At 47.8% G+C, this 16,193-nt stretch overlaps 2 protein-coding genes across 3 annotated transcripts; one reads left to right on the forward strand and one right to left on the reverse strand.

The window, feature by feature from the left end:
* The first annotated feature begins 1,621 nt into the window (after window positions 1-1,621).
* Window positions 1,622-3,658, forward strand: LOC120671046 (acyl transferase 7-like). Of its 2 annotated transcripts, XR_005673481.1 has the most exons (3): window positions 1,622-2,198; window positions 2,331-3,276; window positions 3,396-3,658. XR_005673481.1 is itself a non-coding variant. In XM_039951275.1 (2 exons), the coding sequence occupies exons 1-2, from the start codon at window positions 1,737-1,739 to the stop codon at window positions 3,192-3,194; spliced, it is 1,326 nt and encodes a 441-aa protein (XP_039807209.1). In that variant the 5' UTR covers window positions 1,622-1,736; the 3' UTR covers window positions 3,195-3,633. The 2 variants fall into 2 exon arrangements, 1 of the variants encoding a protein (XP_039807209.1); XM_039951275.1 differs by having other exon boundaries at window positions 2,331-3,633.
* Window positions 3,659-5,109: 1,451 nt separating this feature from the next.
* LOC120671463 lies at window positions 5,110-10,873 on the reverse strand. The gene is made up of 4 exons (XM_039951797.1): window positions 8,468-10,873; window positions 8,107-8,227; window positions 6,448-6,507; window positions 5,110-6,343 (listed from the first exon to the last, which is right to left on the reverse strand). Exons 1-4 carry the CDS (start codon window positions 10,510-10,512, stop codon window positions 5,405-5,407), a joined length of 3,165 nt encoding a protein of 1,054 aa, XP_039807731.1. The 5' UTR covers window positions 10,513-10,873; the 3' UTR covers window positions 5,110-5,404.
* Between the last annotated feature and the right edge of the window lie 5,320 nt (window positions 10,874-16,193).

The following is a 16,193-nucleotide window of genomic DNA, read 5'->3' on the forward strand; positions in this document are numbered from 1 at the left end:
TGAAGTAGTAAGACGTCATAGGTAATAGGTGTTTAGAAATAAAATGTTTCAAAAGAAATGAAGGCGACAAATTCCTGGCAAAGGCATGCCGGTTTTGCAATGTTCCGGTCCGAAAAATAAATGATCCGATAGTAAAGCAACATGTTCCATGTAGAGAAATAAATTGTTCTAGAAAATCAGATACGATGGTTGGAAAAGTTTTCACCATCGAGGATGCCACCCACAAGATGGAAGGAACAGGGAAGCATGCAGACATGGGAGCTCGTGATAATAGGAAAGAAACAAGATCGTGCAAATTAGAATGTTATTGCGAGGAATAAGATTATTATTAGGATGAAGAAAAAAGACATCAGAACCATTCAATTGCGTTCCAAACGATCGACAGAAAGATAAAAAAAGAATCATATAACTCGAGTATAAACATCACACATACTTTAAATTTCAATGTTATATTATCTCCTCGAATGAAAATCCTACCAACTTTAACTGCTGTTGCAAGCAACACATGTATAAGCATGTCTCACTATGAAAGGGGTTCGTGATGGCTCCTGTCCTCGATAACTGAGGCCCGATTTGCTTTCCTAGAATACTAGCAAATCAACACTTTGACCACTAATTACGATATCAAACTAAGTCAGTTTACAAAACTAATTTTCAGAACCCCTGCTTTAAGAATCTAATGAGACCTTTGACCGCGTGAGTAGATGATAGTTACTGTAGCATTACTATAGCCAATCATCGATTAATTATCGTCATTAGATTCGTCGCGAAAAATTATACCCATCTCTAAAAAAATCAGTGGCGGAGCCGGGGGGCTGGCGGGGGCCATGGCCCCTTAGGTGTAATACATGTATAATGATAATTGTATAAATATAAAAATTAAAGATAGTGTAGACATGAAAATTGATTTTTATTTATTACTTGTGTCAATATATTTTAACTATATATTTCACAAAGTATGATTTTTGAGTAATCATGATCATTTTTAGGCTTTTAGTAGATATAATTTATTTTTGTCTAATTTTTTAGATATCATGGATAGTATAATAAACATATTTTTATGCCAATTTAACTCTGATTTCTAAATATCCAAACATTTAACCCTAGATTACTTTCGTCGTCCCTACTCCTGCGTCAAACGTGGCCCCACCTTGACCCTATCTCGTCGTGTACTCTTACTTTGTTAGGAATATAGCACCCATGTAGTGCCTCTCACTCCTAGGCTTTTTTTATGGCCACCATTTAATAATATCAACACTTAAGATTGGCTCCACACAACAAAGAGTTTACATCAAAATTATTTTTCGAGCAAACATTGAATCTAAGTCATGATCAGTATCTCACCAACCTATGAGTCTATTGTCCTAAAAAAAAGTCTATTGTTGCACTACGAGCGTGTTTATTTTATTTTATCACTTGCGAATCCTGGCTCTGGCTCCGCCACCGAATAGGCTACATTTAATACTTATTCGAGATTTTTTTTCCGACTTGCATGCGCCAAGGAATAGTAGCTGAAACCAATCTAGGTGCTCCACCTCTGCTACCTTGCATCGTGCGGTGGGCGATCCTTTTCCAATCCACACCACGGTTTTACCAAAAGGCCTTATAAAACCCCGGACCGGTCGTACCTTGCTTCCCAGGTGAGCCACAGCTAGCCGGTGCGCGCACCCACCACCACCGCCGGTCCACCGCCGCGTCCGCGTGCCCCTCCAGATCCCCCACCGCCGGCGGCCACCATGCGGAGCGAGGCGGCGGCGGCGGCGGCCACGGTGACGCGCGTGGCGCAGCGGGTGGTGGCCCCGTCGGCGCCCACGCCCCGCGGCGAGCTGCCGCTCTCCTGGCTCGACCGCTACCCGACGCAGCGCGCGCTCATCGAGTCCCTCCACGTCTTCAAGGGCCGCGCCGGCAACGACGGCGACGCCGAGGTGCCCGCCCGGGTCATCGAGCGCGCGCTGGCCACCGCGCTCGTGAGCTACTACCCCATGGCCGGCCGGCTCGCGGTCTCCGGCGAGGGGAACCTGGTGGTGGACTGCACGGGCGAGGGCGTCTGGTTCGTCGAGGCCACGGCGAGCTGCACCCTCGAGGACGTGGACTACCTCGAGTACCCGCTCATGGTGCCCAAGGACGAGCTCCTGCCGCACCCCACCTACCCGGCCTCCGACCCCCTCCCCGAGGACTCGCTCATCCTCCTTGTCCAGGTGAACATCCGCCGAAGATCGAATCTTTTTCTTCTGTTCTTACCTTACTCGTTCGCGCCGTCGAGAAATCGGCACGGTCAACGGCTCGGCAATGGCGTCTGATGATTCGATCCCCCCAAATCCGCAATGCAGGTGACGCAGTTCGCGTGCGGCGGCTTCGTGGTGGGGTTCCGGTTCAGCCACGCCGTCGCCGACGGCCCCGGCGCGGCGCAGTTCATGGCGGCCGTGGGCGACGTCGCGCGCGGGCACGCGGCGCCGCTGGTGGCCCCCGCGTGGGCGCGCGAGGCGATCCCGAGCCCCCCCGCCGGCGCGGCGGTCGGCCCGCTCCCGGTCCCGACGGAGCTCCGCCTCCAGTACCTGGCCATGGACATCTCGGCGGAGTACATCGAGCACCTCAAGGCCCGGTTCCTGGAGCGGACGGGCCAGCGGTGCAGCGCGTTCGAGGTGGTCATCGCCAAGGCGTGGCAGTCCCGCACCCGCGCGGCCGGCTTCGCGGCGGGCTCACCCGTGCACGTCTGCTTTGCCATGAACGCGCGGCCGGCGCTGGCGGCGCTGCGCGGGCGGGCGCTCCCGGGCGGGTTCTACGGCAACTGCTACTACATCATGCGCGTGACGGCGGACGCCGGGGCGGTGGCGGGCGCGGCGGTGCACGACGTGGTGCGGCTGATCCGCGAGGGCAAAAGGCGGCTGCCGGGCGAGCTGGCGCGGTGGATCGCCGGCGGCGGCGGCGGCGGGGAGGAGGGGGGCGACCCGTACCGGATCACGTCGGACTACCGGACGCTGCTGGTGTCGGACTGGTCGCGGCTGGGGTTCGCGGAGGTGGACTACGGGTGGGGCAGCCCCGCGCACGTGGTCCCGCTCACCAACCTCGACTACATCGCGACGTGCATCCTGGTCCGGCCGCCGGCGCGCAAGCCCGGCGCGCGGCTCATCACGCAGTGCGTCGCCGCCGCCGCCGTCGACGACTTCCACAAGGACATGATGCGCCTCGACTGATCCCTATGCTCCCCCCTGGCCCTACGCTACGACCTGTTATTAGTAATCCCAAGCTGCATAAATTCAATTAATTCGTTCGTTGGTGAGTGGGAACTCTTTATTATGTATACAAATATCTTATGTCCTAAAAAAAGATCAAGCAGCGTGTGTGTGCGTGTGCCTGTATCACGAAGCATTTGTTTATTCTTCCTTCTTCTACAGACGGATGAAAACTCTACCAGAAAGAGTAGGTGGGGAGCCACTGTCTGCTGTCCCCTCTCGCTTAAGCAAAGGAGCAAAAGAAGCTGCGCCTCTACCGGAAAGTCAAGCGAAGCATCCATGGGCCACGCTAATTTACGGTTGTCAACCGTCGCTACAGTCGATTTTTCGACAGCTATTTTTTTCTGTTTTTAAAAACATTTTTATCGTTTTCTGAGAAAATAAATTCAGACATTTTTTATGAGTCAAATCATTTTTCAAGTTAAGATTTGGTGGGTAGAAAAAATTTCAAGAAACAAAATTGGTGAGATAAAAAATATTTTACGAGAAAAATTTTGACAGGGAGAAATTTATCAAATGGAAGAAACAAAAAATGTACATCCAAATAAAAAAACTCGGCTAATATTTTTTTAAAAAAATTTGTATGCAAAAAACAAAAAAAAGAAAAAAAAATACTCGACGGAGCTCGCTGCTGCCGTCGGGGGCGAGCGCTCGAGGCGAGGTTCCCACAACCGCCGCCGCTGCACTTCCCCGGGAAGCCCGCCGCCGCCGCGTCTCTCTGCCGCGCTGCTCCTTGAGGGGTGGAGCCCGACGCCGCGCCGCACCTCCATGCCGCCAGCCTGCCGCGCAGCTCGCCGGACGGAGGCTCTGCCTGTCGGGATCTAGACGAAAGGAAAGGGGATCTAAAGGAAAGCAAAGAGAGAGAAGACAGGAAAGGGAAACGGCGAGAGAGAAGTGCCGGGGGGAAAAGGCGAGGGGCGACATAATCACGTGCTTGTGGCGCCGAGGCGTCGACCGTGAGGAGGCGTTCATCCAGTCAACCGCAAAAACAGTATTGCGAGCATCCATCTAGTAGAATCTGTCAGGGATGTTAGACAAATAGGCAGGCAGGCAGGCAGGGGTGTGGTGCGACGTTCCTGTCCAGGCGTCGCGATCTCGGTGCCGTTGAGCTTCCGTTGGCATGGAAAGCGTGGCCGCAAGGGTTACGAGCCACGGGTTCGGGAAGATGGAAAGGTTGTGAGCCGGATTGTTGCTTGCTTCGCTTGGCAATCCCGCATTGGGCCGGTCATCAGTGCGTGTGCCTGCTGTCAAGCTAGCTGCCGACCCGTACCGACAGAAAGAAAACCTCAGACACGTTTCGGAACAGTCTCGTAGTTTTTTTTTGGAGAAAAAGGAGGTTACCGCTTTATTTTAACGAAACAAAGCAACGAGGTTCAGGTTTTAAGCGAACAGTCTCGTAGTACAGTGATTGCGGATGGCAATGGCAACTGGCAAGCGAGGCCAAGCGAGGTTTCAGCCTGTCGGACACCGTGTGATCCTCCCGTGCCCCGGTGAGTCTGGGGGCTCCCACTCGTCGTCGTCCTGCTGTCCCCTCCGGCATTCGTCGGTGGAGCCTGCGGCAGACTGAAGTGAGCGATCAGCCGCTCCGAGCTTGACGAGCCGCGCGACCCACGAGCGCGTCACGTCGCGATCCCAGCCGGACTTATGGGACGATCTGGAGGTGGCGCTGGAACGACGACCTAGATGGAGGTGCTGGAGAACGGGCGAACGGCAGCACAACGCTGGCCTTCTAGGCTTCTAGCTGGTTTGCTCTTACCTCTCTGCTCTCATCTCAGGGAACCGATCTCAGTAACCCAGACGGAGCAGTGTCAAGGCACCAGTTTTCATCCTCCAGTGGAGACCAAACATAGAAAAAACCATTTCCAGCCAGATACGCTTGTGAAACCATTTCAGCGCGACAAGTTAGAATGGTACGGAAGATCCAAGCCGCATCAGAACCAGATCACAGGTTACTCGACCCTGCATCGAGCCATCGACAAAACATCTTTGCCGCTGAAATACTTTGGTTACAGCGTCCTTCGCGTCTCGCAAAACCTAAACCTACCCCAAAGCATAAACTGTGACCGACAGCTGAGAGCCTACTTCTGACTGACATACTACAAACTCCCAGTACATACACCCTTCCGTTCAAACTTCTGAGCAAGATTGGACCAGGGACGCTCGGCTAAATTCTAGTGTGGTTTCCAGCTTCCATGCCATGGCTCCCTCGCTCCTCCCAGCGAAGCCGGCTCGGGTACCGCCATGTCGGGCTCCACAATAAACCTGGCATGCCACGCAGCATCATCCTGCCACTGGGCGCTGGACCACCAGCCAGACCGCACAGATTGAGCTTCAGCAGGGTGCAACATGTGGTGGTGATTCCACGGCTGCTGCACGGCCATGGCATGTTGCTGAGGCAGACGACTGTAAACATGGGATTCGGGACTTGACAGCTGCGGAGTTACCATTACATGCTGCTGCTGCATTGTGCTATACCGGTGAGCACTGTGGCTTGGATACCACTCTGGTAAGACCTCGTCGCCGCCCCAAGGATGTGCTGAGGCGTACAAGCTGCCATACTTGCGAACTAGCCACCTGACCTGGTCGATTGGGGGAGAAATAGCCTGCACATGCTGCTGCATCTGGTAGCAATGTGGCGCTGCGACATTGGGAGATCCGTCTGAGACGCTGACAAAATCATATTCAGGAAGGTCATCGTCATCCTTGATGGCACCGTGGCCAAAGCCCAGGGGAACATCATCAGTTGCATCATCCTTAAGGTGAGGGCGCTCGTTGGAGTAGCCAAAATGAGAGGCAGGAGATCTGGTACGCAGAGAAGACATTGGCACTGAACTTGAAAGCACAGCCTGCTGCTTCCTTGAGATTGACATAGGCTGCCTCTTAGAACTGTCATGCCTTGTGGGTGTTTCGGTAGAAATGCGGGGCCTCCGCCACACAAAGACACCAATTACAGATACTCCGGTCATGGTTTGACTGCCCGAGTGCTCCTTTAGCAGGTGTTCAGTGAGTATCTGAGCTGCCTTCCCATGAGAAGGGCAGAGGTAGAGCTCCACGCCTTCAGTGAGCTTTACTAGTCCTACTCTCTCATCTGCAACATATGAGTCGACTGTCTGCAGGAGAAAAAGAAATTCTTAGCAAATCAGGAGTTCGGTAATAGTGTTAAACTAAACCCATATAATGTGGTAACAGATGCTAATAATCGGGGAGCAGGGACCTGCAGGAATCGCTGCCAGTCACTCTCAAGAGAACCCTCCTTCAAACGCAACTCAGTTACCTGCATAACAAGTTACAGTAAAAGGAAAGAACATATTCTGAGTATGTTCAAGAAAACATATTCTGAGGAGCTAGACTAAAGAAAAGGCTACAGGACAATTTTGGTCACCACATCAGCAAATCTATTTATATAAACAGCAATGCATGAATCATAACCTCTAGAATTTTATATAAACAGCAATGCATGACACATATCTATTCAAGTTGTAGTTGAAAGATTTGATTGTAGTCACTGGCACTAAGCATCAAACATAATATACACAAATCAATATTGTAGTATAAAAGATAGGAGGTTCAAGTCTCATTAGAAAATTCTGAAATTTTTATTAACATTAAAAGTGAAAATCAACATGCATGAACAAAATAAAAATCAAATTCAAGTAAAGACAGATGTAACACGTAAGATCATAAAGTACCATGACAGTCCAACACTGACACTAAATTACATTTTCTTACAAATGCTTTCCCTTTTCTTTTCTTTTCTATTTCATATATTAATTTTCTGATTAGTTATACATTACCAGATATAGTGACAAAAGAAAAAAAAATAGAAGTATACAGTCCAAGCTTTGTACGTAACCTTTATTTTCAGCTTCATTGTAAAAAAAATAGTTTTAAGATAGAAAAAAAAATAGTATTTTTGAGAAATGCCAGTGCCACAACTTAACAGTATCACGACACTGTATTTACGCCAAGTGTTACTACAATCAGTATTAAACTATCTTGACACTATCTTTACCAAATGTTACTATGATCAGTATTAAACTAATTCTAACTAGGACCAACCAGGTCTAACAGACATATATTTACTCTTTTGGAAGCATTTCTGTTGAAGCTTTTGGTCTTTCACTCTATCTATGATTTTCTTTTGTTGCTCAGTAGTTGTACAAGCAAATTTGCAGGTGCACATCTGCAATTGGAGCATGGTTGTTTGCTTCTTTCTTTCTAGATTCAAATTATGGGGGATTGATTACAGCCATAATTACCAACTAAACATAGAGTCCACTGGTAGCAGTAGATTATCCAGTTTATTATTTAGCTGTTCCACTTCTGGTTATAGTTTATGTATAACAGCTTATATATGCACTGTTGTGGCCAGTAATTGCTGTGATTTCTGTTCTGGCCAGTAATAGCTTGATGGAAAACATGTTAAGCACGTCCTCAGAAAGCAAAAGGAAAATTATGCAACAAATACAGTAACCAGAAAACAACACCTGCGTTAACATGTACATGGTGTGAAGAACTGAAGACTGAAACAAAAGATACCCCCACATGCAATGCATGTTGATTTCACATGGATAAAGTACGGTAATATCCAATTGTTGAGTTTATAGATTCACAGGCTGAGAATAAGCTCAATGATTTTAATAAAAATGAACTTGAGCCTAAACATAAATTAAAAGCAGATGAATATGCATTCAATGTTATCTTACAATCATTCATTTAGAAGTTGCATAACAACGGCTTCATGGCAACTACTACATGAAAGAATATGTTTCAAAACCAATAAGGATGTGGACCAATTGATAAGGACTAATTTTAGTACAAACCAAAATCATCCATTACATATATATGAAACAAAGCACAGAAAAAAAATTACCGTTACAGCACGGCTCCTGGATTTAGGCAATTGTTCAAGAAATTCTTGAAAATCAGTAAGCCTCACTCTTCCCTTGATCTCAACAGAGCGGCGCCACTCATTTGTTGATGGCTTTTCACCACTGGAAAATAGAAACATTAATAGTAGTTAGGATATAATAACAGAATGCTAAAATGTGTGTTAGGACAAGCATTTCTCTAAAATGGAATACACCATACAGGTTACACAAAAAAAAGGGGCATTTACCTGTGTATAAATCGCAATGTTCTTTTGTTTGGTTGAAAATATGAAAGTTATCAGAGATATTGTTTTCAATAGTTAATTGCATGCATTAACTAGAAGCGACATAGGTGAAACAAACCTTTTGAAGATAGCAATAACATTTATAAGCGAAGATAAAGTTAACTGGATTGTTCCCTCCCATAAAGTGTCATTCGTCAATGTGGCATCAGAAATTGCCTTTAACTGCACAGTAGATCCAGAAATTGAGGCACTGCCAGTACCTAGTTTTTCAACATCCATCATTTCAAGGGAAGATTTGATCAACAAGCAGCCCTTAGGTTGTTTAGATGAACTCAAGTCTTGAATTGATCCATTTTCGGTTGACTTTATACTGGCCTGACAATTATCTTCTGGTGATGGTGCCTCATATGTGAATTCAAACTCTGATGGATCAGCATTATCCTCCCCTATATGATTTTTCTCTGGCTTTGACGTAAGGTAAGCTTTGTTGTCAGTAATACTAGGATCATCTTGTGCAGTTTCAGTGGAGTGGCATTCCAAAGGTATGTCAGAATCAGTGGCCTCCACGAATTCATCCCATGACATAATTTCTTGAAGATTTTCTGTATCCTTCAAGTCATGCGCCACTCTTTCCTCGATAAGATCAGTGTTCTCATTTGCTAGGCCTTCTAAATTACTCAAGTGATTACTGTTGCCAATACCAGCAGATTCATCTTGCACGGTGCTATCTGATTCAATGTCGCCCCTGTATACACTTACTCTATCATCAGATCTGGTTCGACCTTCAATAGATTTTGATGGAACATGAGAAACCAAATTGCTTCCGAGATCAGTCCCAACTGAAATACTATCAGTCTCTTCCACTTCAACATGAAATTCACCTTTATGTGTTTTCCTGACCAATCTAACATTCACTTCTCTATTAGGAAGAACAACCATCTTTGCAAGCTCTTCAGCTTTAGCCAGCCGCCAAGCTGAAAGCTCCTCTGAAGCGAGTTCGTCTGTAGTCATTGAACATAGACATTTGGGTGTGATCTCTCCGGATAAGACCTGTTCTCTCAGCACAGGATTACTTTTATCTTTTAAGTTAAACAAGAGCGATCTACCTTTCTCCTTATATTTCTTATTGACTCCTCCAAACAATTTGAACAGCTCCTCTTCAATTCCAAGTGCTAAAGATTGCCCCTTTTGAATTATATCCTTCTTTTTCCCTGTTGTCCCATCTGAAGTCTTTGTTCTTTTAAACTCAGGCTCATTCAAAGATACAGAAGCCCCAACATCAACGTCAGAAGTTGTGGATCTCTTTGAATTAAGCTGTGAAATGGATTCAGAAGCTCCAACAGCAATGCCAGGAGCACTAGAAGGCCCATGGCCTTGCAAAAGTTCATCTTCCAAACGGACATGTATTGATTGTTCCTGTGCATCTTTACTCACTTTTATGCTCATGTTTGATCCCAAAATTCTACAGCTTAAGATGTCCTCTTCTTTGCTTCTGCTACCAATAGATTTGGGGTCTGTACGAGTATCAGCTTCACCTTCAGCGTGACATATGTCTGTACTTGGCCTTTGCAGTGTACCATCTGCATGTTTGTTCTCACTGGAAGATCCAACAGGTGAAACCTTGGAAGCAGATTGCTGCACGCTATGGTGATCAGAATCCACACACAAGGCAGCAGCTAGAGTCTCCCTGAACTTTGATCTCACGGTCTCAGACAAATCCGGGTATGCCTTCAGTAGAGGTTCCTTCTTCACAGAACACTTGCTAGTGGCCTGCGATTGCACAGGCTTCAGCACCTGAACCTTCGGCTGTAAAGTCGTCTTCTTTCCCACATTAGGTGGTGGTGGCTGTGGTGAAAGAATTCCGGGCAGAGCCTGCTGGACACTCAGCACCTGCTGCGGCGGCCTCAAGGACACCCTACTCACAGCCACAGGCCTCGCCCCAGGACGGTGCAGCGCGTTAAGACTGGACGCACCAACCTGCGCGCCCATGGGCACGATCAGGTAAGAGCTGGTTGGCGCCTTCGCGCCCCAGCTGCCAGGGCCAAACACATCGTGGCTCGCGGGGTGCGGGGAATGGAGGGCCGCCGGGGGCAACGATCGCGACGCGGCCCCGCTGCCCGGCGCCGGCGGCGCCCGCGCCCGTGCCTGCTTCGAGAGCTCCATCGCGCCGCAGCAACGCCTTCTCCCCGGAAAAAAACGCGCGCGCGCGCTAACACTATACCAATCCGCGTTTACGGCGAGAGATTGTTTCGTTAGGCAGGGTTTCAATCAGAATCTCGCGCGAACAATTCAGTGCGCGGAAGATGGGGGGGCCCCGCAACCGAAGCGAAATGCGGGTTCCGGCGGCGGGGGCGGGGGTCGCGGGGCTCACCTCGAGGCGATCGCGGAGTGGCGAGGGGCCGGGGCCGCCGCGACGGCGGCGGAGGGGGAGGTAGGGTTTGGGGGGACTAGGGGTTTCGACTGGCTCCTTCCCCCCGCTTCTGTCGGGCGCGGAAGCGGGCGAGGAGGAGGAAACGGCGGCGAGGAGCGCGACGCCGGCACGCGGCACGCGTGAGTGCGGGACGGACGACGAGGCCGAGTGAGTACGAGGCCGAGTGAGTGCGGTTGGGCCTCGAGGGCTACAAATTCGACGGGGCCGTGCGTGATTCCCCATCATCTTGGCCCATAATGTACCTTTTTTTTCATTTTTATATTTAAAAAAACAAAATTTCAAAAATATATGCTAAATAGGGAAATTTTCAAAAATGGGTGTCTGTCGCCCATCCAGATGGCGACAGGACCTAAATGTAAAAAAGAATTTACATTTAGGTCCTGGCGCCTAGGGCGCATTAAACAGTGAACTTGTAAAATCGATATAAAATCGTATAAAAATCAGAAAAATACAAACTCAACTGTTCTAGATTCTATGAAATAATATCTACAACTTTTGTTACATAAAGTTTTTCATTTGATCAATGTATCTAAATCAAGAAAAATAGTTCTTATACCTAAAAAAATCTAAAATAATTCATTTGGTGTAGTTGTGCTTATCTAAAATTTACCAAACTTTTTTTATAGCTCTTAAGAAATAAAATAATAGTACTGTAAAAGTTATGGCTTCTAATACTCAGTATAGTAGCATGGATAAATAACCCACTTAAACTAGATATATTGCAAGATCTAATTTAAAAACTTATTATAGAAATGTTTTCTGGGCCTATCAATTTTGTACAAACCTATGCTCACCATATGCAACACTCAGGCCAAAGATGACATGCATCCAAAGGATGGATCTTGAGATTTAAATAAAAGTGCATTAAACTGGTATTTAAAATAGAGAAATATAAATTGATCAAATGAAAAAAATTATGTAACAAAATTTGTAGATCTTATTTCATAGAATCCAGAACAGTTGAGTTTGTATGTTTTTGATTTTTCTATAATTTTATATCAATTTTACAAGTTCACTGTTTAATGTGCCCTAGGCGCCAGGACCTAAATGTAATTTTTTTTATATTTAGGTCCTGTCGCCAACTGGATGGGCGACATGTACCTTGTCGCCCATTAGGGGGCGACAGGCACCCATTTTTGAAAATTTCCCTATTCGGCATATATTTTTGAAATTTTGTTTATTTAAATATAAAAATGAAAAAAGTGCTAATGTTGGGTATGTAATGTTGGGTATCTAAACGTGCTGGTTTGGGCCTGGAGTTCTCAATCAAGAAGATAGGAGGTTTTCCTAAAAAAAGAAAGATAGGAGGTGTGGGCCTGTTTGCGCTGTGTATTGTACTACTCTTTAAACCAGGCCGCGCCGACTCGGTCTCTAAACTCACAAATCGATCGTTCAGATCTTCAAACTTTTCTATATGTGTCATCTCGGTCCATAAACTTATTCCACTGTGTCATCCCGGTCCCTAAACTAGAAAATCAAACATTTACATCCTCAAATTTGTTCAATCATGTCATTTCGGTTCCTAAACTTGATTTTGAGTCTCATATGGATCAAAACAAAGCGATCTAAAATCTATATATCAAAAAGTAATTCATAACTTTTTCATATGAATTTAAATGAAGATAAACTTTATATCAAAATGGTAGCCCTCGATGTAATCTACAATTTTGTAGTTGAAATATTTTTGAATTAAGATTGTTTAGGGTCTTAAAATATTATTGTAAGTTTACATATTTTGAAATTTAAAAGTTAAAATTAAATTTTAGGATCCTAAACAATTTTAATTCAAAACTTTTTTAACTGCAAAGTTGTAGATCGTGTCGAGAGATACAATTTTGATATAAAGTTTGTCTTCATTTGAGTTCATATAAAAAAATTATAAATTATTTTTTGATATAGAGATTTTAGATCGTCCGGTTTGGACTTAGATGAGACTCAAAACTAAATTTAGCGACTGGGATGACACGACTGGACAAGTTTGAGGATCTAAACAAATGGTTTATAAGTTTAGGGACCGGGATGACACAGACAAACAAGTTTGAGGACCAAAACGATCGATTTACGAGTTTAAGGACCGGGATGACACAGTCGAACAAGTTTAGGGACCAGTGACGCACTTTACTCTAATTTTTTTAACTACACCATGTAGAGACATAGTTAGGGTGTGCTGGGAGTACTCCACTCCACCACTTGTTGTCTATTCTGTTTGGGTATTCTGTGGCTCCACTCCACCTCCTCAAGTTGGGCCTGCTGCGTCTAGCTTAGCACAGCTCCTTCCACTCCGCCAGCCAAGCAGATCATCTCGGCCCATTGAAACTCCTCTTACTTACATGTGGATCTCGCTTGTAATTTATCTTCTACCTCCCTCTTCACCTTCCTGTTCTTCCTCCTTCCCGTTGTGTGTGCCTCGAGGGCCCAAGCTCGGCGCCAGCGTTGCCACGAAGTGAGGTGGGGCACGCGGCGCCGGCAGAGGAGGGAGGCAAGGCTTGACTGACGATGAGGGCCCCAGCGGGCGGTGGCTAGAGGGGCGCCTAGGATGGCGCGACATAGAGCTCTAGCTCGATCCACGGTTGAACCCTGCGGCGGAGGGGGGGAGGGCCCCTAGGCGGCGCTCGCATCGGGTGAGCGGCAGAGGCATCAAGGCCATGGTCCATGAGCAGCGGGATCTCGACGGGGGCCCCGGCGGCTAGGAGCGGCAGGGGCAGAGGCGGCGACGAGCTAAGGTGGCAGCCGGCGGCGAGCCCTAGCGGCAGGCGGCGACGAGCCCCGGCGGCAGCGTCGGGAGCACCTGCATAGCGGCGAGCTCCAGCGGCGTGCAACAGAGACATGGAGGGCAGCATATTGACTTTGTTTATTTTTGTGTGAAAGGGTATGAGAAAGGTGTGTAACCAGTGGCAGGTGAGTAATTACCACCAACTCCATCAGCTCCACTATTTGGTGGAGCACCTATTGATGAGCTTTCAGAAAAATCTGGAGTAGGGCTAAGTTTTGTTGGAGCGAAGTGGAGCTGGATGAGGTGTTTAGGTATTTTTTTCATGGAGTGGAGTTAAATTTGGTGGAACAGAGTGCTTTTAAACACCCCTTCAGAGATGATAGAGGAGCACCAGAGCTTGAGCTTGGACTCCTTTAATTCTTCAGCACGCTAGTTTTCCCGTTACGAAAGTCATGTACTCCTACTTCCTTGTTCCGTGGCGTTTTCCAGCGCTCTCCCTCGCTCCGTGTTCCGTGCCGTGCCCCCGGAAGGCAAACGCCCGCCGTCGGTCGCCACCGTTGCACCGCCGCGCGCGGCCTCGCTGGTTCAACGAGCCGGTGGTCAACCTTGCCCAGGCGGCGGCGGCGGCGGCCGGCGCCACTGTCCAGCTGTCCCGCGGGTCGTCCGCTCAGCTAGCCGCGAACCAACACCGCTGAACGCGGCGGGGGGCAGCGCGTGGCCACGTCGGCCACATGTGCGGCGCGGGCTCGGCGCACGTTGGCACGAGGGGCGCAGCGCAGGGCCGCCGCGCGGGAGGCCGTGGCCACAGGGGAACTTGGGGAGGGGGGGTTGGTTTGGTGCGGTTGGTTGGCTGATGGCCGTCTGCTTCCACGCATCTCTCTCGAGTCTCGATCGGCTCTTGTAGCCGTGCTACCCACGCTGGTCATCGCGGGGTGCGATAACGTGCCACCTGGATCTTGTTTTTGTTGTTGTTGGAGAATAACGCAACTCGTGCTCCAATTGTCACGTGACCGGATCGGATTCCTCCCTCTCCCTGTACTGCCCCTGATCTGGGGCTCGGCATGCGCGTACGGCTGGCTGCTTGTGGCGCGGGCGCCGCCACGCAACGGAGAGAGGAGGGAGATGGAGCAGCCAGCACCAGCCAGCACCCCCGGCGGCTTTCGCTTTCGCCCCGGCTGCCACTGTCCGGTGGATCCTATCCGATCCCCGGCTTAGCAGCTGCCAACCGGCACCTCGCAACCGCTCGCGCGCGGGAATGGCAAAGCGTGCACCGGGATCGCCCGCCCGAGCACGACGCGCTCCGACTCCGACCGAGCAGGCCCGTCGCGGTCGCCTCGAAGATGTTCCTTCCTTCCCATGGCCCGCTGGCCGCCGCTCGCGTCCACGCATCACCCGTTCGCGGGAAGACGACGAGCGAGCCGCGAGCCGGCACGGACTTAACAAAGGGGTTGGGCTGTGCTGATGGCGCCGCCGCCGCGGCTTTTAATTGGGCGGCCCTGCCCTCTTCTGGGGCGCCGCGCCGGTACCCGTGCTTGTCAGGGTATAGTGGCCCGTCGATGGCGCGGATCCGCAAGTGTCCACGTGGAATTGCATGCTCTCCTCAAGGCTGTAGCTGAGGTATCGGCGTCTTCGATCGATCACACTGTCAGGTTGATTGCTGCTGCAGCGAATCGACTGAAGCTGGAATTCCGAAGTGTCACCGCTCGGTGCAGAACTGGGCGTTCCTGCTAATCTCTGCTCCTGTGTGCTTTGTGCAAGAAGTAAAAACTTTGACCAATAATTAGGATACTAAATAAAGACAGTTTACAAAACTAACTTTACAAGTCCTGAGCTATTTCGCGAGACGAATCTAATGAGACTTTTGATCGCATGATTAGAGATTGGTTACTGCAGCATTACTGTAAACAATCATCGATTAATTACCGTAATTAGATTCGTCGTGAAAAATTACACTCATTCGTAAAAATATTTTACAAATAAACTTCGCTTACTACTTCATGCACATAAGATTCTTTTTATAATATGAGTAGCGTGGATAAACCAAACTCGGTCGTCGTCGATCGCCTCAGCATCCCGTGCAGGACAGAAAATAACTCCACAATATTCACTCACTGATTCGTAACTTTCGATTCAGCTGGGCCTGCGTTACTGAGTCGCTGATTATTAGGTATTAGTAGTACCGTTTCTAGAAACCTACGTTACTGATATTCATGGACCAAAGGGTAAATTCCTTCTATAGTCCTAGACATAATAACACTTCCTTCTATTGCCTTTAAAAGTTCAATCTTTTTTATTTGGCCCTATTTCAAACTTTTATCACTTCTTTGGCTCTACCGTCAACTATGTCAATTAACTCGCATAAATAGTAACATGTGGTTTTTCACCCCTCTTTTCTTAACTAAAACAACCTCCAAATCACCTCTAAAATTCATAAAACTTATTGTAGTGATACCACTAATGGAGACGAATCCATTTTGCCAAAAAAAATCATGTTTATCATTTACGATCTAAAACTTAAATTCACCAAATGAGGCTACTTATTAAGACTCTAATTTTTATAGCTTAAAACAAATATTCACAAATTGTGAGAAAATACCTAATATTTCTAAGATTAGATGTATTAGTTTATAAAATTATTTTGCATCATATGTTGCTTAGAGGATTTTGAAGTTCTATTAAAACTTATTTTTAAATGAAAGT

The sequence above is a fragment of the Panicum virgatum genome, chromosome 4N (genome assembly GCF_016808335.1).
Source record: "Panicum virgatum strain AP13 chromosome 4N, P.virgatum_v5, whole genome shotgun sequence".
Lineage (NCBI taxonomy): Eukaryota > Viridiplantae > Streptophyta > Magnoliopsida > Poales > Poaceae > Panicum > Panicum virgatum.

What these genes read in the sequence shown, in the direction of transcription:
- LOC120671463 (XM_039951797.1), bottom strand. Translation starts at nt 10,512, where the DNA reads ATGGAGCTCTCGAAGCAGGCACGGGCGCGGGCGCCGCCGGCGCCGGGC. An exon ending in GTTATTGCTATCTTCAAAAG is followed by an intron (nt 8,228 to 8,467) that starts GTTTGTTTCACC and finishes TCTATTTTCCAG; the next exon opens with TGGTGAAAAGCCATCAACAA. An exon ending in ACTGGCAGCGATTCCTGCAG is followed by an intron (nt 6,344 to 6,447) that starts GTCCCTGCTCCC and finishes TTTCTCCTGCAG; the next exon opens with ACAGTCGACTCATATGTTGC.
- LOC120671046 (XM_039951275.1), top strand. Translation starts at nt 1,737, where the DNA reads ATGCGGAGCGAGGCGGCGGCGGCGGCGGCCACGGTGACGCGCGTGGCG. An exon ending in CGCTCATCCTCCTTGTCCAG is followed by an intron (nt 2,199 to 2,330) that starts GTGAACATCCGC and finishes TCCGCAATGCAG; the next exon opens with GTGACGCAGTTCGCGTGCGG.